This window comes from Artemia franciscana, chromosome 14 (genome assembly GCF_032884065.1).
Source record: "Artemia franciscana chromosome 14, ASM3288406v1, whole genome shotgun sequence".
In the NCBI taxonomy this organism is placed as follows: Eukaryota; Metazoa; Arthropoda; class Branchiopoda; order Anostraca; family Artemiidae; genus Artemia; species Artemia franciscana.
This window is the reverse complement of record NC_088876.1, coordinates 8,404,029-8,422,689: the sequence shown is the minus strand read 5'-3', so window position 1 is coordinate 8,422,689 and position 18,661 is coordinate 8,404,029. Positions and strand designations below refer to the sequence as shown.

General features: G+C 33.2%; 1 protein-coding gene across 1 annotated transcript in view; it reads right to left on the bottom strand.

The window, feature by feature from the left end:
• Positions 1 to 334: 334 nt before the first annotated feature.
• LOC136035277 (trithorax group protein osa-like) overlaps positions 335 to 18,661 on the bottom strand; it is a gene marked incomplete in the record, with an annotated part of 231,052 nt that continues 212,725 nt past the window's right edge. The window contains 1 exon segment of the mRNA XM_065716958.1: positions 335 to 16,163. Coding sequence (XP_065573030.1) covers positions 14,448 to 16,163 — 1,716 coding nt within the window.

The window sequence follows — 18,661 nt, the reverse complement described above, 5'->3', positions numbered from 1 at the left end:
CTTAACCCACACCCCCAAACTATTGGACAAAATTCTTTTGGTAACTCCATCATTCCAAATAGAAGTCTTAGGTACAGTCTGTAAAAAGAAAGAGAGGAAAGGAAAAAACTGAGAATGTGACGTCACAATAGAAAAGGCCACTTCTAGGTTTTTAGGCTCCAACTGCCAACCATAGTAAGCTTAGGAAGGCCACGCTTACTATGGTATTTGAGTGCATGTTTGTGGGAGTCGTGTGACTCCATATTAGTAGAATTTTTCTCGATTCCTCATAAGGATACATGGCAAGTTGTTTTTATTTCTACATCCTAGTTGGTCACTAAATTGAGAAAGCCGATAACTTACAAGGTTTTAATATTCATTATTCAGAGCATTATTACAACTTTGACAACAAAAAGATAAATACAACATTATTGTCATTTCTGCCATTCCAAACTACAAAACAAGAAAAATAAATAAAACGCATCCTTAAAAAGTGAAAACACGAACCTTGAAAATGTTAATTAGCTTCCACACACACGGTCAATAGAAAGCATTGAAAACCGAAGTCAAGTGAATTTAAAGCAGATACTCAATTGATATGATGGACTTAAAAACTTCGAACGATCTCATCTAAATTATACATAAAAATAGCCTCAAAAAAATTACCAAATTCTATATATGAAAAGAATATCTATCAAATATTTTTTTTATGGTTCTGGATATCTTCAAATAAAGCCTGAACTAGCCAGAAGGTGCTTTTGACCCAAAATATTGACCACACCAATACAACGCTGAATCAGATAACTTTTTAGCTGGAATTAAGGTTTCTTAGGGGGTATTATATTGGGCTTCCCCAGATATTTTTTTTACCAAAAACTGTCTTTTAGGATTGATTAGGTGAGGAAGGGGAGTAGAAGGGAGAGGAAATAAGAACAGGCATGTAATATATATATATGTATATATATATATATGCTTAAAATCTAGTTCTGCTTCGTATGCTGTTAGAATACAATATGAAAGACCCATATGACCTATAAGGAAATATATGATTTCATTTTATCCTATCCGGATAGTTTTTAAGTATATTCTTTAGTGAGAATTAAAAGTATAAGACCTAAAGAGCGAACATAAAGATTATACTCCAAGCAGTTTTCAAAGTCTCATTCACTTAAAAATAAAATAGAATATAATTTGAGTTAGATTTATTATAATGGCCGCACTTACAAGTCGAGAAAAGTTTTATTGGCTTTATTGATTTGCCAGAAAAAGCATAATTTAATTATCTGTGAAGAATTGCCATGTAACCTGTCACAAAGATTTACAATCATTCGTATTTTGTTTGGTACTGAAACAGACTTTTACCATACCAGGAATTTTTTTCGCTCTGGAATCTTGCGACACCTATTACATTTCATTATTAAATTTCAAGTGGGAGAACTGGTTGACACAAATTGCTTATATTTATACAGATTTATCGATCCCACCCTCATTCTTGGTCTTAGGGCCTATTGAATTATTTACAGTGTCTACTAATATACGAATCTGTTGAGCAAAAGAAGAGCAAAGGGGCAACAAATTTTAGCCAGAGCCCCCCCCCACAAATCTTGAATTTGACACTTTTAAATGTATTAGTCACACGACTAAATCAATACAATTCTGATTACTTCTTTAATTCTTCTAGGTGTCTCATTTAAACCTTAGACTAGGGAATAACATTGTTGTCCTAAGCTCAAAATATGTATCTTAAGCAATTCTAGCGCTAAGCATAGTGCATTTGAAAAGAAACAAAATTCACTTTTGTAAAAGTCGATGCCATTGTGTAACAGGGACATGATAATTCCCTTCTGCACCCCCCCCCCCGTCCGTAGCAAAGGAAATGATTGTAGACATCAATATTCAGATTTATAAGACATGTATTAAGATGTATTGAGAATTGATACTTTTTTCAAGGCTAATAAAGAGATCACAAGATCAAATATAAACAAAAACTTAACACAGAAGACCAACTATGCAATAGGTAAAGGTCCGAACATAACAAAGTGACTTAGATCCTTTCCGAGTTTAGAAACTTCACTATTTCTAACATAATTTTGTTTAACACAATCGAAAGCGTAATTGCATCTTTGGTCTAAACACAGGGGGAGGGGAATCACAAAAACGCAAGTTTGAAATATACATTTTCTATGTACAAACTATATTGCTAAAATACATGTCTGAGCGTGTTAGTGTTGTATAAGATGAAGTGAAAAAAGAAAAGATTAAAGGTCCTGAATAAATTACGTAGTTTGTTATACAAAATTTATACAAATTTTTAGCCAAAAGATTATCATAGCACTCTAAAGCCAAATCGATACATGAAACAAAATCCAAAAAGAAAGGAATATACCATCTCATATTTGAGAATTAGGAGCAGTGATGTTGTGATCACAGAAAAATCTTTCAAATACGTTCACCGGCCGCCTCTTTACCGCACATAAAAAACTTTCAAGCAATTCTTGATAATCATCAAGATCCCCAAAATTTCAAATACTTCAAAGTGCGGTATATACATGCTGCCTACATATAGACAGTTAATACATAAATATAGAGCCGAAATGAGTAGAGATTTAAGAAATCCAAGTTGGTCTTTCTTGACATCCAAGGAGATCAAAAATAATCTATTTTATCAATCCCCCAAATCCCCGAGTATCAGAGAAGACAAAATCAGTTCCAAAAGCCAAATGCGAAAATTCAAACTATAGATTCCTAGCGCAAAAACCGGCTGTTAAGTTGGTTCAAAAAGCTTATTCTTTTTAAATGTCTCTTCAACGACACTTCCACACATTAGCAATCATTTTAATGATTTACAGGTAGCCAACTGTTATTTTAAGAGCACAGCGAGTTATAGAAATGCTTTAATTTGGCCCTTTTCCAATAAATCTGACGAAAATCACACACAACGGGTAGCGACTCAATGGGCACAGATGGGCACTCTATAAAGGTGTACATTAATGATCTTAATTGAAGAAGAAGCAAAGATTTTAGTTCTTGCATTGTTAGGTAGGACAACTTTAATTGGAGCCTATGGAACCAATTTTCAAAAATATTAGAAGTTTTTTTTTCAAAATCCAGGAGGGGGAGGGCATTTTTTTTAAATGAAAATACTAACAAAGATTACTTTAAAAAATAGAAAAAAGGTATTCTTCAAAATCTAGGGGCACATGGTCCCCTAGGGGCCATTTGAGTTTAAAATACTTCTTCTAAAAATGTACACAGTAATAATTAGAATATGCCGCATTGATTATTCATTTTGATGTCACTTGGACAGCTTTGCCAGAAAAGCGTAAATAAAGACGCGTCTTAACAAGCTCCGTATCAGCGTTGAGCCAACTGAACAAAGTCTAAAAACGGTGACTATTCCTAATCCATTTCAACCGGTTTAAAGCAATAAGTTTAATACACGAATACAAATTAATTACCTTTAAAATTAAGTTTTCACAAACGCATGGTAAAGGTATTATTTTTATTAAGTACCTGCTGAATGATAATTACCTACAATAAATTATTAATTAGGCAAATTGACACTTAATGAAAAAATTAGTCTTTCTTAAAAAAAAAGCTAAAAATCTTGTTGGTTTTGACAATATGTAAATGTGATGTTAGTTACTACAAAGTATGATAATGTATTATTCAATGATAGCCATGCTGACTTGTACAAAAATAATAGCACATACATTCTGTAGCCCTGCTGTGAAATGTGATGTATTCTCAATCTAGAAGGGGAAGAAACAGGCAAACACGAAAGAAAAATTTTACTTAGGATCTGGGTACCCCCCCGGGAAACCTACTCATTTTTAGCATCTCCTGAAATTACCTGTGAATTTTTGCAAGCTTTCACAGGTTTTATGCTCTTTTGATAAAGGATACCTCAACATATACCAAACTAAATATCTTTTTGTCTTGGTGCCAAAGAAATGAATAGTAAATATCACAAAAAGCTAGATTTTTTCGACCCGAAGTAGCTATTATTAATCTTTGCACATAATCTTTGCTCATTTAATAAATATACTCTATTTTATTTATAAATGTAATGTATATATGTATCCATGTAAACACACGAATAAACGGAGATGTCACCTTTGCAGGGACGTATATAGGAGGGGGGCCTCTGGGTACCCCAAAATCCTAAATGTTCTTTTATTTTTAGGCGCTTCTAATTCACATTATCAAATTAAATTTGTTTGTATTATTCCCTCACCCAAAACATCTTATCTTGTTATATCCTCCACCCCCAAAAATAAATAAATAGCCTACTGCATATGTGCCGGTCTCTTTGATTGGTTAAGGACACCTCTTCAAAGAACACAGAAAAATAGTTTCTTGAAAAGGCATTTTTTTATATCTTAGACGTTCCCCCACTAAACAAACATCCCCTAATGTCACTTCAGAAACGAAAGACCTGCTTCAATCTATGTTTTAGAATTCCAGAGATAACATTTTGATGGTGATGGGTATGGACCCTAAACTAACCCACTTTTGGACATACCTCGTTGGATCTTCTAATTACTCAGGGAGAGTTTTAGTACGAAGCATAAAATTAGCTAGTTATTGTCCTCTGTGTTTGTAGGAGCGATTTAGCAAGTAATGAACTGTACAATAACATATTTTTAACTTGAAGAAATTTCCACTTTTTAAATTAAATTTTTAAACTAAAAAAAAAGATAATCAATTTAAAATAACCGGTTACAAGAACAGAAACTTTCTTTAAATAACATTTCAATATATTATGAGAACAGAAAAGTCGTATACAGGGGTGGATGTTACTCGGTTTAAACACCTCAAAATTTCTTGCTGACCTGTAAAAAAATAGACAAAACGCATATAAACTAATTTTGTATACGTTTTGTGACGATATTTTTTTGTTCCTCCACCCCGCCCCATCCCCTAAAAAATAAATTCTGGCTACACCCTTGGAGAAGAGTAAATTTAATTTTTCAGCTTGAATTTATGAAACAGGATAAAATATAGGCAATTATTTTTGTTTATGATATATTCTTGATGAGAGGTGTTAGATTGCCATGTTTTCATAGCTGTCTCGGAATTCCTTTCTTTAACAGATTCTATAAAATTGACACTCTCACACTAACTTCAAAAAAAAAAAGATATCACACAATGAAAGATTGGATACCAGGATCAAGAAAAAATATAAGCTTGAGCATTTGGCAAATAACCTATAATATAACAACAAAATAAAACAAGTGAAAGAAAAATTATTGCAACAAGAGCCAAAACCCAAGCAGTATGACAAATAATTGTTCTACTCATTAATAACTTGTAGGAATAAAAACACAATTGACATTTATACTTAGACACTAAGTTTCAAGGAGAAAGTCCAAGTTACACACCAAGGTTCTACGGGCAAAATTCAGCCTTAAAACAAAACAAAAAATCTTGCCTTACCCCTCCGCTCCCCCAAAACAAAAAAGGCCATTAAAATCATAAAAAAAAAACAAAAACAATCCATTCTCCCCACTCTTGCAAAATTTAGGGTATGTACCAGAACGCCCTTCAAGTTACTAACGCGTTAGTAAGGTTTAATTGAATCTTCAAATGGGAAGTGTCAACCAGCCCCCCCCCCCAAAAAAAGGAAAAACTGGCACCGAAGCTCGAATAAATTTGAAATAAAATTCACCACATGACACAACCAATATTTTCTATTTTTGGTCTGGATTGAATTTTAGTTTATGTCTAATGAAAACATGGTAAATGTCAAGCGGTTTGTTATGATTATTCTCTGTAAGCACAAAACCAGTCACTATAAAATAAATTTCACAAAAAATATATCATCCAATCGTAATTTTAACTTAAACTTTACTGGGATGGGTAATCTACAACAGCTTTGTGGACTTCGTAACTAAAAAAAAAATGTTTTTAACTTAAATATCCTGCAAGGGAAGAAACATAGACATCTTTCGCAAAGGTATCACGATTATTTTACGACAAAAGTATTCACTAAGAACGATTAAATCTAGATTTCTTAATTTTAAAACTTCCACCCTCTTTATACTAAACAGTCTAACAATACAACTTATAGTCATACAATAACCATAGAAACAAAATAATAACCTTTAATAATCAAATAACACAACTAATACGAAAGATGTATTAACAATGATAACTAAGGTAAGTTTTTAAGTATTTCTAGATAATCTTTTATAGAAGTAATGTAAAGGTTTTGAGATTTTTTTTTTTTGTATTTTAGTACTTCATTATTTTTTTTTTTTAAGAAAAGTATTTTCATTGACAGCACTTAGCCAAAAACCTTAACTATACCAAAAGTTCCTACTGAAAGAGATAAAAAAAAGAACAATGCAATAATACAAGAAAAAAGAATATGAGAAAGAAGAAAAGAAGATGAGTCAAATTAAATATAAAAATTGGAATTGATGACAAAATCGAGGCAATATATGGAGAAAATAACTAAATTTATTTTTATTTCATACCACGTTGATGAAGAAAAAAGAACAAATGCAAGATGAGAAACAAAATAAATTCTAATTAAATGAATAAAAACTTAAGCTTATACAGGCTTCTGAGCTAAAAAAATTGTTTCAACAGTTAAATCTGCATGATTTTTTTTTCTCGAAAAATATGGTAAAACAACAATTTTCTTTTATTAAGAAAAAGATGAAGAAGCAAAATTTCGTTTCTGGGTTTTCCGAACCTAGTTTTTTTCATGTCTCTAATCCCTAGCTTTTTTCTTGAACGTAAATAATTTTTTTTTTAACAAACTTTCACAAAAATTGTCAATCTGGCTTGAAATATGAAAATATCATTTGATCAAAAAACATACATTTGAAAAATTATAAAAATTTTTTACCAGTTTTTCGATTGGTGCATAATAATGAAGTTTTTAAGGCTATGTATTCACCAGTGTTGTCACGAATAAGCCATCAAAATTAATTAGTTAATGTTGACATTGATTTTCATCCGTAAAATTTCAAATATCATCAATCTGTTGATTGATAATTACTATTTATTTTTTTAAACAAACATTCACAAAATTCTGGCCGTTGTTTTCAAAAAGAATTATAAATTGATGTGAATTTGAGCTGGGAAATAGCTTAATTTTATTTCTGAAGTTTAAAGCACAACAAATTATGATTCTTCATAAAGATTATAGTAAATTTCATGGCATTTAAAACTTTTGAAAAGATCTAATCGAACTCTCAAGGTATCGATTCTTCGAAGAAATTTCACAATAGTGATTTTTTTTTTCAATTTTGAAACGTAATAAGTAGATTAACATACAACAATTCGTTAATGGATTTTCCGAAGTTCTCTTGCCCTATTTTGCCACTCCGTTTTCTGCTGAACGTAGATACTTAGATCTTAATTTTGTTACGTCCTTACTAAGTTTTGGCTGTGGAAAGCCAGTGAATCTGTTATTGCCCCTTTAAATCCCAGATCGGGTCATTCTTGAAGAATTGGGACAAAATTTAAGCTTTAGTGTAAAGAGCAAGGTATTGAAGAGGGGACAAACCCCCTCATATACGTAATAAAAAAATACGAATATAGAAGTTCGTTACGAAAGTTACGTATATTTTTTATTAACAAAAACGTTTGTAAAAAAATAGAACTTCTAGTTGCCTTTTTAAGTAACCTAAAGATTGTAGGGCAACTAAGGCTCCTCCTCCACACCTTTTTTCTCAAAATCGTCCAATCAAAACTAAGAAAAAGGCATTTAGCCAAAAAGGAAAAAAAAAAAGCAAATTTCGTTCTAAGTATTCATGTGCGGAGAGCCAAAATCAAAACCTGCATTAATTCAAAAACGTTCAGAAATTAAATTAAAAAAAAGACAATTTTTTTTTTTACTGAAAGTAAGGAGAAACATTAAAACTTAAAACGAACTGAAATTACGCCGTATATGAAAGGGGCTGTTCCCTCCTCAACGCCCCACTCTTTGCGCTAAAGTTTTTCACTGTTTTAAAAATTAGATTTGAGAAAAAGAGTCAAACTTTAGCGCAAAGAGGCGTTGAGGAGGGAACAGCCCCTTTCATATACGGAGTAATTTTTGTTCGTCTTAAGTTTTAATGTCGCTCCTTACTTTCAGTTAAAAAAATTGTTTTTTTTATTTAATAATAAACTAGATACAACTTAGGCATCGGATTCACTACGTAGAGATTAGATCTAACCTTGACTCAGCACCGATTTTTCGTGGAAATGTTTCGTTTTTGTGTAAAGGCCGATAAAGACATGAGAGGTTCAGGAGGAAGAACAAGGAACCCCCCTCCCATCATAGTTTCTTCTTCGTTAACTATCTTAATTAAAAATTCTACCCACTGTTATTAATTTCTATATTTTCCTTTTTATATATAGCACGGTAAACAACCATGTTTAGGAGGTGTGAGTGTAACTCAACCCCATTATATTCAACCCTCATTCAACTCAGCCCTCCTTTAAATCATCTCCAATTATCTCAACACTCATTTAACACAACCGCAGTTTAGATCAACGCCATTCAACCTAGCTTCTTGAAAGGGTTGAAGTTATTTAGAGCTGAGTTGAATAGGAATTGAGTTAAAAGAGAGTTGAGTTACATGGGGTTGAGTTGAACAAAGGTTGAGTTATAATGGGATTGAATAGCATATAAACCGTACTTGGATATTACCTATTATTATTATTATTATTAGTATCCAATAATTTTGTTTATTTACGATGAACAGTCGGTACACATAGACTTATTTGACGTTATTTTTTAATATTTCAAGAACATTAAAGAAGATGTGCTAAGAAAGCAATTGTTTGTTCAAAGCGTACTTGTTCATTTCCAGGTCTTATCCATGACCCTATCCCTGCCACTTCCCGTGTCAACTACCCTCATAATAACACTAACAGCGCTAATAGAAAGTAAATAGCCCTAACATAAATTTAACAGTTACGAGAAAACTACCGAGGAAGCTGGATATTATTGTGCTAAACTTTCGTAATAGAACAAATAGCACTAATGGAAAGCTAATAATCCCACTTAAATTTAACAGATCTGAGGAAGCAACTGGGAAAACATGATGGTGCGAATATTATTGCCTTTATTGTCCTAGGCACTAGTCGATCAAGGACTCAATGATCTGCAAAGGAGAATATACATTGTCAGAGTGAGAATCTTTCCACTTCCTTGGACAATGAATGGAGAAAAGTTGGAATCTGAGGAAGAAAGCCAGAGGATTTCCGGACTGTTGGAGGATAAAGATATCGGGAAAAACAAATGGAACTTGTCCTATTAGATCAATGGAATTTACTCAAATTTGATCATAAGAGCGTTCAAATAGAATACAAGGGATGCCCTACTTCAAAGGGCATTTTATTCTCCAGCTAGTCACAACCGGCTTTAGCTGAAAATTATTGAGACTATCAAAATGGACAGAGCCCTTCATTTTTTGATGATTTTACAGCGTTTTTTTGCCCAATTAATCAAGACTGAAATTGGCTGGAAAACCTTGAAACTACTAAAGTAGACAGAGCACCCTGGAGGACATTTATAGGAGCCAGACAAATCGAAAGACACTCCAGCTTTTTCACTTCTCCATTTAATACTTTCTTACGGCATAAGACCTTTGATTACAATGTCCAATGCCTCAAACCACACTCCCTCCTCCATTTTTTTTCATTTCCTCATCCATATTATTTTTAAAACTAACTTAACAATTTTTTTTAAGCTTTAGAATTTTAGACTACCACAGCCACAGCCTCATTCTTATACTTCTTCCTCCACTTCTTTCGCTCCACTATACGTCAGATATTTCAAGCTACAAATTTTTATTTCTCTTTTCCCTCCTCTAGTATTTTTCACTCCCACCTGTAAAATTTTAAAACTAACTTAAAAAAAATTGTTTGCAGCGTAAGACTTAAGAATTACCACAGGAAATTTTTCACTCCCTCTTTCATCTTTTCTCCTCACTAGTTTTTTCCCTTTCCACTCCCTCCTTCACTTTTTTGGCTCCTCATCCATAGCTTTCAAAAAATTTAATTTATAAAAATTACTTTATTTTGCAATTCAAGACCTCCAGAATACTAAAGCCAATGCCTAACTCCCCTAGTATCTCCATCACTCTTTTTTCGCTCCTCATATATTACGTTTTCTTAGCTAACTTAACAAAAACCATAATGTTATGTCGCTTTAGACTTTTGGATTATCACAGAAAATATCTCACTTCACTAATCCCTCCCCCATGTTTTCACGTATTTTTCACTCAATAAAATCAATGCCATCAATGCCGAAGTTAATACCTTCGGATTAACTTCGGCATTGATCAGTAAAGCTATCAGTAATGCAATTAAATTAAAAATATAAAATTAAGATTCTAAAGCTAAATTTAATTACGCAGATTCTTTCACTTTTAGAACTAAGCAACAATATTTAGTTTATATATAGTATGAGTGGGATTACATTTATATAGGTCCGGGATAAACTAAAAGGCGTTATGTCACTTCCTTTTATGATACAAAGATTCATAGCATACATTCATCATAAGCTACACAGGCTCTGGTTTACTGGTTTCATCCGTTCTTTTTTTTTTTTATCCAAAAGCTTCTCGTATTCGCGATCGATGTTTCTGTTTTTTTAATAAATAGCAGGCAATAGAGTTTAAAAACAGCTATGGAAGACATCTTCTATGATTGTCTTATTTGTCAGAGTATTTTTGCATTGTCTTACAATATTTCAGAGTAAAAACTAAGTAACAACAGAGAAAGGGGGGTACTTCCAATGTTTTACGTGCAGTGGCACCGATTGGGGAAAGTGGGTATTTGTCCCTTGATTGCCTGTTCCCCATCTTTAGATTTATAAAATATTTTTTTTTGGTATTTTTATTGGACCCCCCCCCCCCTATAGACTCTGAAAAAGGTGTTCATTTTTTCCACCTTTTTCCGATGTGTTCCCTTCCCCAGTATTTTCATGAATTGGTTCCATAAACTATGTGACAGTGTTTTTGAGAAACAAAGATTCAGAGCTTACACTCATAAGCTTGAAACGCTGTTTTCATTGGTTTAGTTTGCAGATTTAACACGGTCAGTCGACTGGTTTAAGCCGTTAGTTTCGATTCAATTAATCCGCTGGTTTAATTCATAATCTTAACGAACTTAATCAGTTGACTTAATCCGTTGGTGTTAATTCACAAGTTTAACACGCTTAGTCCGCAAACTTAACGCGCTCAGGCGATTCACTTAATCCGTTGGTTTAATTCGGGAGCTTAATGAACTTAATCAGTTGACTTAATCCACTGGTGTTAATTCGCAAGTTTAACAAGCTTAGTCGATTCACTTAATTCGTTGGTTTAATTTGGAAGCTTAATGAACTCAGTCAATTGGCTTAATCCGCAAACTTAACGCGCTCAGTCGATTCGCTTAATCCATTGGTTTAATTCAGGAGCTTAATGAACTTAATCAATTGACATAATCCGCTGGTGTCAATTCACAAATTTGACGCGCTCAGACAATTTATTAAATACGTTGGTTTAATTCGGAAGCTTAATGAACTCAATCAATCGTCTTAATCCGCAAGCTTAATTCGGAAGCTTCCCATATGTTTCTGATCCTTAATTACTTAGAACCTTCTGTTTTCTTTTCCCAAATACATTACGTATTTTATTATAATATGGTTCGAAATTACTTTTAACGTTTCTTCTAACAAAGAAAAAATCTTTTTTTCCCAAAAATGAACTTTTTTGCCAATCAAAAGTAGCTTTTTGAAAACAATCAAACGCGTCTTTTGTTTTTCTGCTCTTCTGTGAAATTTTCGTCTTACTATAGTTGTCCTAACAGCGACGAAGGCCACACTACCTTTTCAGTTTGCCTATTAGAAATTTTGTTCAATTTTGTCAAACATTATGCATTTTATAAATAAATATCTATTTATTTATTTTATAAACAAATAAATTAACAAAAAACTTTTTTACTAAAACAGTTGGAAAATACTTTTAAAATTTCTTCGATACTAGAAAAAACTTTTTTTTAACCAGAAACTGATAATTACAACAGTTAAAAGAGTCTACATGTCTTTTTTTGTTTTTACACATCCCCTAATTTTTTTTATCTTGCTGTACTAACCCAAATAACGAAGAAGACCACACTACCTTTCCATTAACTTAGTCAATTAGACATTTTATCAATCTATCTGGGCGCAAACCAGTGTTGTCACCCGCTGAGAAAAAATCAAAAGATTTTAGCGATTTTTTGGTAGATTTAGTAATTTTCTACAATAATCTAGTGATTTATGTATTGATTTAGTTAATTTTTGTTTAAGAAATATATAATATCACTAAAAATAATGATAAATCACTAGGGGTGGGGTGCCAAATGTGGGGCAAACAAAAAGCATGTTGGCTTCAAATGGGGTAAGAAGAGCTAACAAGGAAGGACTTAGGGTTGAGAAGGGGGATCAGGCCGCTTGTTGGCCTTAGGTCGCATTGACCGTATTTGGCCCCAGGGCGCTTGGTGCAACACTGAGAAACTAATAGTAGTAATAATTTTAACGTTACATAACTATCAAATTAATGGTTGAAAAATACATTTTCCCGTATTCCACCTTCCTCTCCAGAAAAACATTTGACTCCCCCCACGACACTAAGTGTTGGACACTAAGTGTTGTGCGCCTTTGCTAAATTCTGCTGTTTTTTTTTTTTTAAAGCCAAGTTGAGTGACTCCAGGCCAAAATTTGCAAATTTCAAAATTTGCCAAATTTCCAGGCCAAAATTCCCAGAAATTTTTTTCCACCATACATAAAATAATCTGACTTCCGAATGACTTAATTAAACCATCATAACATGAGGCAAAAAACTCGTAAGAAGCAAATAACAAATAGGCATTAACAGTTCAACTAGAAAACAACCTCTTATAAACTACAAGAAATTAGTTGTTATTACAGTTTTAAAGCGTTTAAAGATTAAATTTTCTAAAAAAAAAAAAAAAAACTGGAGCATAAAGCGGCCATTAAATTTCCAAGCTTTATGCATCTATAAAATATGTATAAAAAGTTATCTCTTATATGTCATAAAGAGATAACTGTATCATAACTTTCGGTAATCTTGCAGAGACATTCCCTTCTCAACTAGCTACAACAACAACAAATTTTCTTCATTCTTATCTGCATAAGTGCATGAAATGTTCTTTTATAGGAAGCTTCAAAATCTAGGCTTTAATTTAATTAACTAATTCGCTAGATGTATTTAATTTATTTATTTTCAATTTATTTTCTAGTTTAACTACTCATTTGATACAGTTTCATTTAAGCCAAGTTAATCCAATTTAATTCAAGTTCTTAGGTTTTTGATTAAATTTTATAATTTTCCCATAAATTTCTTTCGCACGGTCTACCTTTTATTTTCTTTTCTATAAAGCCTTTTATTTTCTTTTCTATAAAGCAGCCAGAACATCCTTCATGCAAACTTATTTATCTAATTTTAATTAACTGTCAAGTTTAATTATTCACTTAATTCAATTTCGTTTAATTCAAGCTAGTCCAAGTTTCTTAGGTTTTTTGGCTGAATACTGTATGATTTTTGTTTTCCACCTATTTTTTTTTTCACACGACCTACCTCCTTTTTTATTTTCTTTTTCACGACGACGTCAGAACGTAAAAAGCTTGCATGCTGAAAAGGATTAAAAAAAAGTACACTTTGATACAAGTTTTGACAAATGGAACCAATTTTAAAGTGAAATTTCGAAGTGCTTTCATAACAACACTAAATAAAGTTGGGTAAAAAAAAAAAAAATTAATTAAGAATTTGGTTTTTGTAGCCCTTGAAAATACTTCTACTAAGCAAGGTCTATTTAAGAAATAGAACTCAGGGTATTAAATGTTTCCACCCATGGATTTTACTATAGTCACTTTCAAAACTGGCTTTCCGGTTTTTAATTAGAAAACAAGTAAAAATTCAAAAACCAAAAATGCGTATTGAAACAAGATAGAAGAAAAAAAAAAGAAGAAAAGCTTCACCACGGAGAGGAACAACATGAGTTATAGGGGAAAAAAACTACCATTCACTTTCCTTACCTTAAATTAACAAAAAACACTATTTAAAACTTGAATAACCAAGAGTTAAAGAAATAATTTTGGATCTCTACTAGAAAAAAAAAAAAAAACAAAAGGCCAAAATTTTCCGAAAAAAGAAGAATTTCCATAATTTTTTCCATAATCAGAATATTGAAAACAGTTTTTACGATAACTTCAGGCTACAAGATAAGAATATTTACGATTGGACAACTATTTTGGCTAGCCTAGAACCGAGTGCTTTTTGGTATGCAGTGATAAAAAAACAAAACAAAATTAAAAAATAAACCCAAAACAAACCAAACAACCACTAAAAAAAAAACAACAAAAATGATGAACAACAGGAACACTAGGATAAAAGAGAGATGTTTCCACATAATATCTATCAACTCACAAATCTTTTTGAGCGGCATTGTACTTTATACACGAGACCTTAAAGCTATCAAAAGCCTGCAAAGTTAAGCGACTCCTGCTTAGGTTTATCCATCACTGGGGGACTTACAGATTGCTGATAGGGACTATTGCTATACTGATACGGGTAGCTCCCGCTAAAATCTTGAGGGAAAGGTAGACTACCAGCGGCAGGGCTTCCATAAGGTGCTGGAGGAACACCATATTGCCCTCCGTAAGAACCATACCCTGGTTCTGACGCCTGATATGGACTTCTACCCATATATTGGGGGTAGGAGAACTGCTGATCAGAGGGATATCGGGGATAATTGTATCCTGGGTAATTAGACTGACAATGGAAGGGGTTTTTGTCTCCATAGTTATAGCCACCGTATTGAGCCTCGTATTGGTGAAGTGTATTTGGCGGATATTGATGGTTTGCATCTTGTTCACCCAAATTTGGGATTTGATCTACGAGGGATTCAAGGCCATGGAGACTTTTGGCCGCTAAATCTTGAGAAGAGGGAGTGGGTTTAGGGGGAAATGATTCTTGGTGGGTAGTCTTATACCCAAAATCATGAAACGCAGATTCCTGCGAATAAAAATCTTGTTTCGACTCTTCTTCAGTCTTAATTTCACTTGGCTGTTGAACTGCAACAGGACTTTCAGCCTGTGGAGTTTCTTGCGATTCAAATTCCTTGCCAGGGGAATTCTTCGGGGGAGGACTCGTTGTCAAAGAACTTCCACTTGCATTTGGTCCAAGATCAGTAGGCAAATCGTTTGTATTAAAATTTGGAAACTGACTCGAAGAGCTTGATTGAGGCGTCACAGCAGGAGAAGGTGTGTGACTGTATGCCTGAGGAGAATGATGATAATGATTTGATCCCACGCGAGCAGGACTCTGACTAAAGTTCACCGGCTGGGTGCCACAAGAGGGCGAAAACGAAGGTTGTTGAGCGTAATTTTGAGGATAAGGACTCTGGTTGTTTTGCTGAGAAAAAACTTGTGGTGATGGATAGTGATTTTCATGAGGGCTTTGATGGCCCATATTGCTGAACGGGTACGCACCCTGTAACGGGCTATGGCTAGCAGGCTCCCCATATCCTTGTGTTTGCGGAAATGGTGGAAATCCAGCATTTGGCGGGAAATGAGGGGGGAAAGAGGGTGCATTAGGAGATCTCATAGGGGGCGGCAGGGCAAAATGACCGATTGGCCGCAAGTCTTCATGTTGACTGTAATAATGGATGTAATTGTCATTGGGATGTATTACATGCGTTTCATGCGGCATTGATGGCCTCCGAGTTGGAGTTGCCGAAATCATACCGGTCTCTTCTGCCTTAATTTTCTTTGGCCTACCTCTTTTCTTTCTTGGTGTCCCATCACCCATTATACTGAAATCCAGCGGTTGCCCCCCAGGTGGAGGCATACCAAGAATTTGTCCATCCGAAGATCCTTCTGATTTAAAAGGAAAGCCGTCTTCAGATTTTACCTTCTTTGGTCTACCTCTCTTCTTTTTCCCCATGCCTAACGGCTCATCACCAGAGTAACTGATTAAATCGCTATCATCTTTGAGATCACTGAAATCAACACTTTCATCACCAACTGGAAAACGAGCTTCTGGGAAAACTATTTCACTATCGTCAATGCTCGGTACTAAGCCGTTTAGATAGTCACGGAACTTCTTTAGCGCTGAGTAAAACGGCACTTTATCCATGGCACGCGGCAGCTGCGCGCATCTTGCACTTGATGACGGCATTACCCATATATACTAAAAAACAAAAATAGGATCAGTAAATGATATCAATCACAACTTTATAATTACATAGCTATGTTTTCGAAAATGATTATTACAACCAGCTATAATACAAGTAACATACACAGAGACATCATTTGCTTCAACCTTTGCTACGCAGATATAGGGTAAAATAGCAAAATTAATAATAAGTATATAATATTTTATTTAAGAGACTGTATGATTTCAACCTAACAAAAGAAAAGGCCAAGGTCAATACAGGAACAGGTTTCCCTTTCACAAGCAAATAGAAAGCAATCAAACAGCTTTAATGGTTTGTGCAGGTGGTTGAATTGTTGAAAGATGAGCAAACAGAAAATTGGACATTAGACAACAAAACAAAAATTAGGCTTTCATTAATCAGTTAAACAAAGAACAGGCACAAACACATAGAGATAAAAGAAAATATAGGGTATTTTTTTTTAATAATAAATAAATATAATAACTAAAAATATAAATAAATAATATAAATAAATACAAACTATAATAATAAATAAAAAATTGGACAATTTTTTTTTCAGTTTGGCACAACTATAGGTACACATTTATACTTTGCCTCTCTAAATGAACAATAACTGTATATTTATCTATGTATGTATTTTTTCTCGAAAACAAAACCCTTTTCCCAGGGATTTTCTGATCTAAAGAAAAACATCTATATAGGTCACGAGTTTGAGAAAATTCCTTAAGAGCATTAATTTTGAAAAAAAAAATCCCGTAAGTGACGTAATATTTATGATCATATTTCAACAGCATAAATTACATCTTTCCTCCCTTCCGTATCGTATCGTTTTTATTATATTTGAAATATGCATTATGACAAAATACCAAATGAAAGGTATATTTTTTCTAACCTAGAGACAGGGAAAGCTCGGGGGGGGGGGATTATAAATCCCCGTCCACCCTGAGACCCCTGAAAAAATTTAAGAATAGTTAATAAAGGATTGTGTGTGTTTGTTTAAGTGCGCACTTGCAGATATTGAATATTTATTTTTTTATTTTTCCTCTTCTTTTCTTTTACAGCTGGATTACAAAATTCGTCTTATGCGAAACTTTAAAATTATGGATAAAATCCAGTGATTGTACGTTGCTAGACACTAAATACTGTCATCACCTAAACTTATGGAATGCATGCAGAATGCCATCTATTGTGAATTTCAGTACAATACAGCTACAACAAAGCTAGTAGCTTTAGTACAATAAAGCTACGCGGGAGTTGGTGTTATCATCTGTGTTGGGAAAACTTTGGAAAACATATGGTCTGCTAGTCAGGGTGAAAGGTCGTTTTGATAAACAAACACTTGCTATAATTTATAATTCAATGTTTGCACTTCATGTATTTTTCATTGTTCCATTTCTGAAGTTTTTGAGTAAAAGTGATAAAAAAGCATCCGCGTTTACTTTTTCCGGTTTTATGTTCTTGGGATTCCACTTTGGTTCAAAAATAGTTATATTATACGAAAATTCGGAATATTTGATATTACTGTTAAAATGGATCAACAATACGACCGATTTCTTAGACGGTCTAGAGAAAATAGAATAAATTTTCCCCTTCATTGTCTCATTTAATGGAAAAACAGTTTAATCGTTATTTCTGTAATAAAATAGATATTTATGCGCTATGTTTATGGGTGCTATTTTATAAGTTATGTTTATGAGTTATGTTATTATTTATAGGTCATGTTTTGTGAGTGGTTTTTTTTAGTTATCTGCAAAAAAAAACAAACAAAAAAACAGCTATGATTTACTTATTTTCATAAGAAGTGTAATTTTCATATTTTTCAGCTTTCTTTCCATACTCCTCTGTGTACATCTTTTGTATGTAAAGAAGACATAAATAAATTATTATTATTATTATTAATGGTCAGATCTGAGATTATGTGTATATGTATTTATATGTACGAGTATATGTATGTGTGCTTATATTACTTTTGATATCAATTTAGTAAATCCATAGGGTGGTTAGCGCCAAGGTTTATCATAAGGAAAAACAAGTTGAGCACATTGTCCGATGTGTTCAATGAGTTTAAATATATATTTCCCTAGAGACTGAATAGGTGCGTGTCTCTATTGCGTGACCGCACGGTAAATACTTTTTTCCCGTGTTATGGGTTTTATTTTGGCATCATAAAAGGTGTATTGGAAAACTGTTCAGCCTAGCATGAGAAATGCTCTCTCTTGGGGGAATATATTAATGTTTATTTGCTATGATGATCTGTCAATGGAAAAGTATTTTTTTGAGAATAATTCTACTCCACATTTTTTTTTGTGTTACGAAGAATAACTCATTTCTGAGCTTTAACTCATTTGATTCTTAGATTTGTTCAAACGGTAATATGAATGTAACAAAAGGAGATGACTGTCGCTTATCTTCCAACCGGATATTTCTTTGTTCTTCACTTTCAATTTTAAATCATTATAGTTGTCGTTGCCGCAAGTGTTCTAACCCTAAATTTCTTAGTTCTTCATTTTCT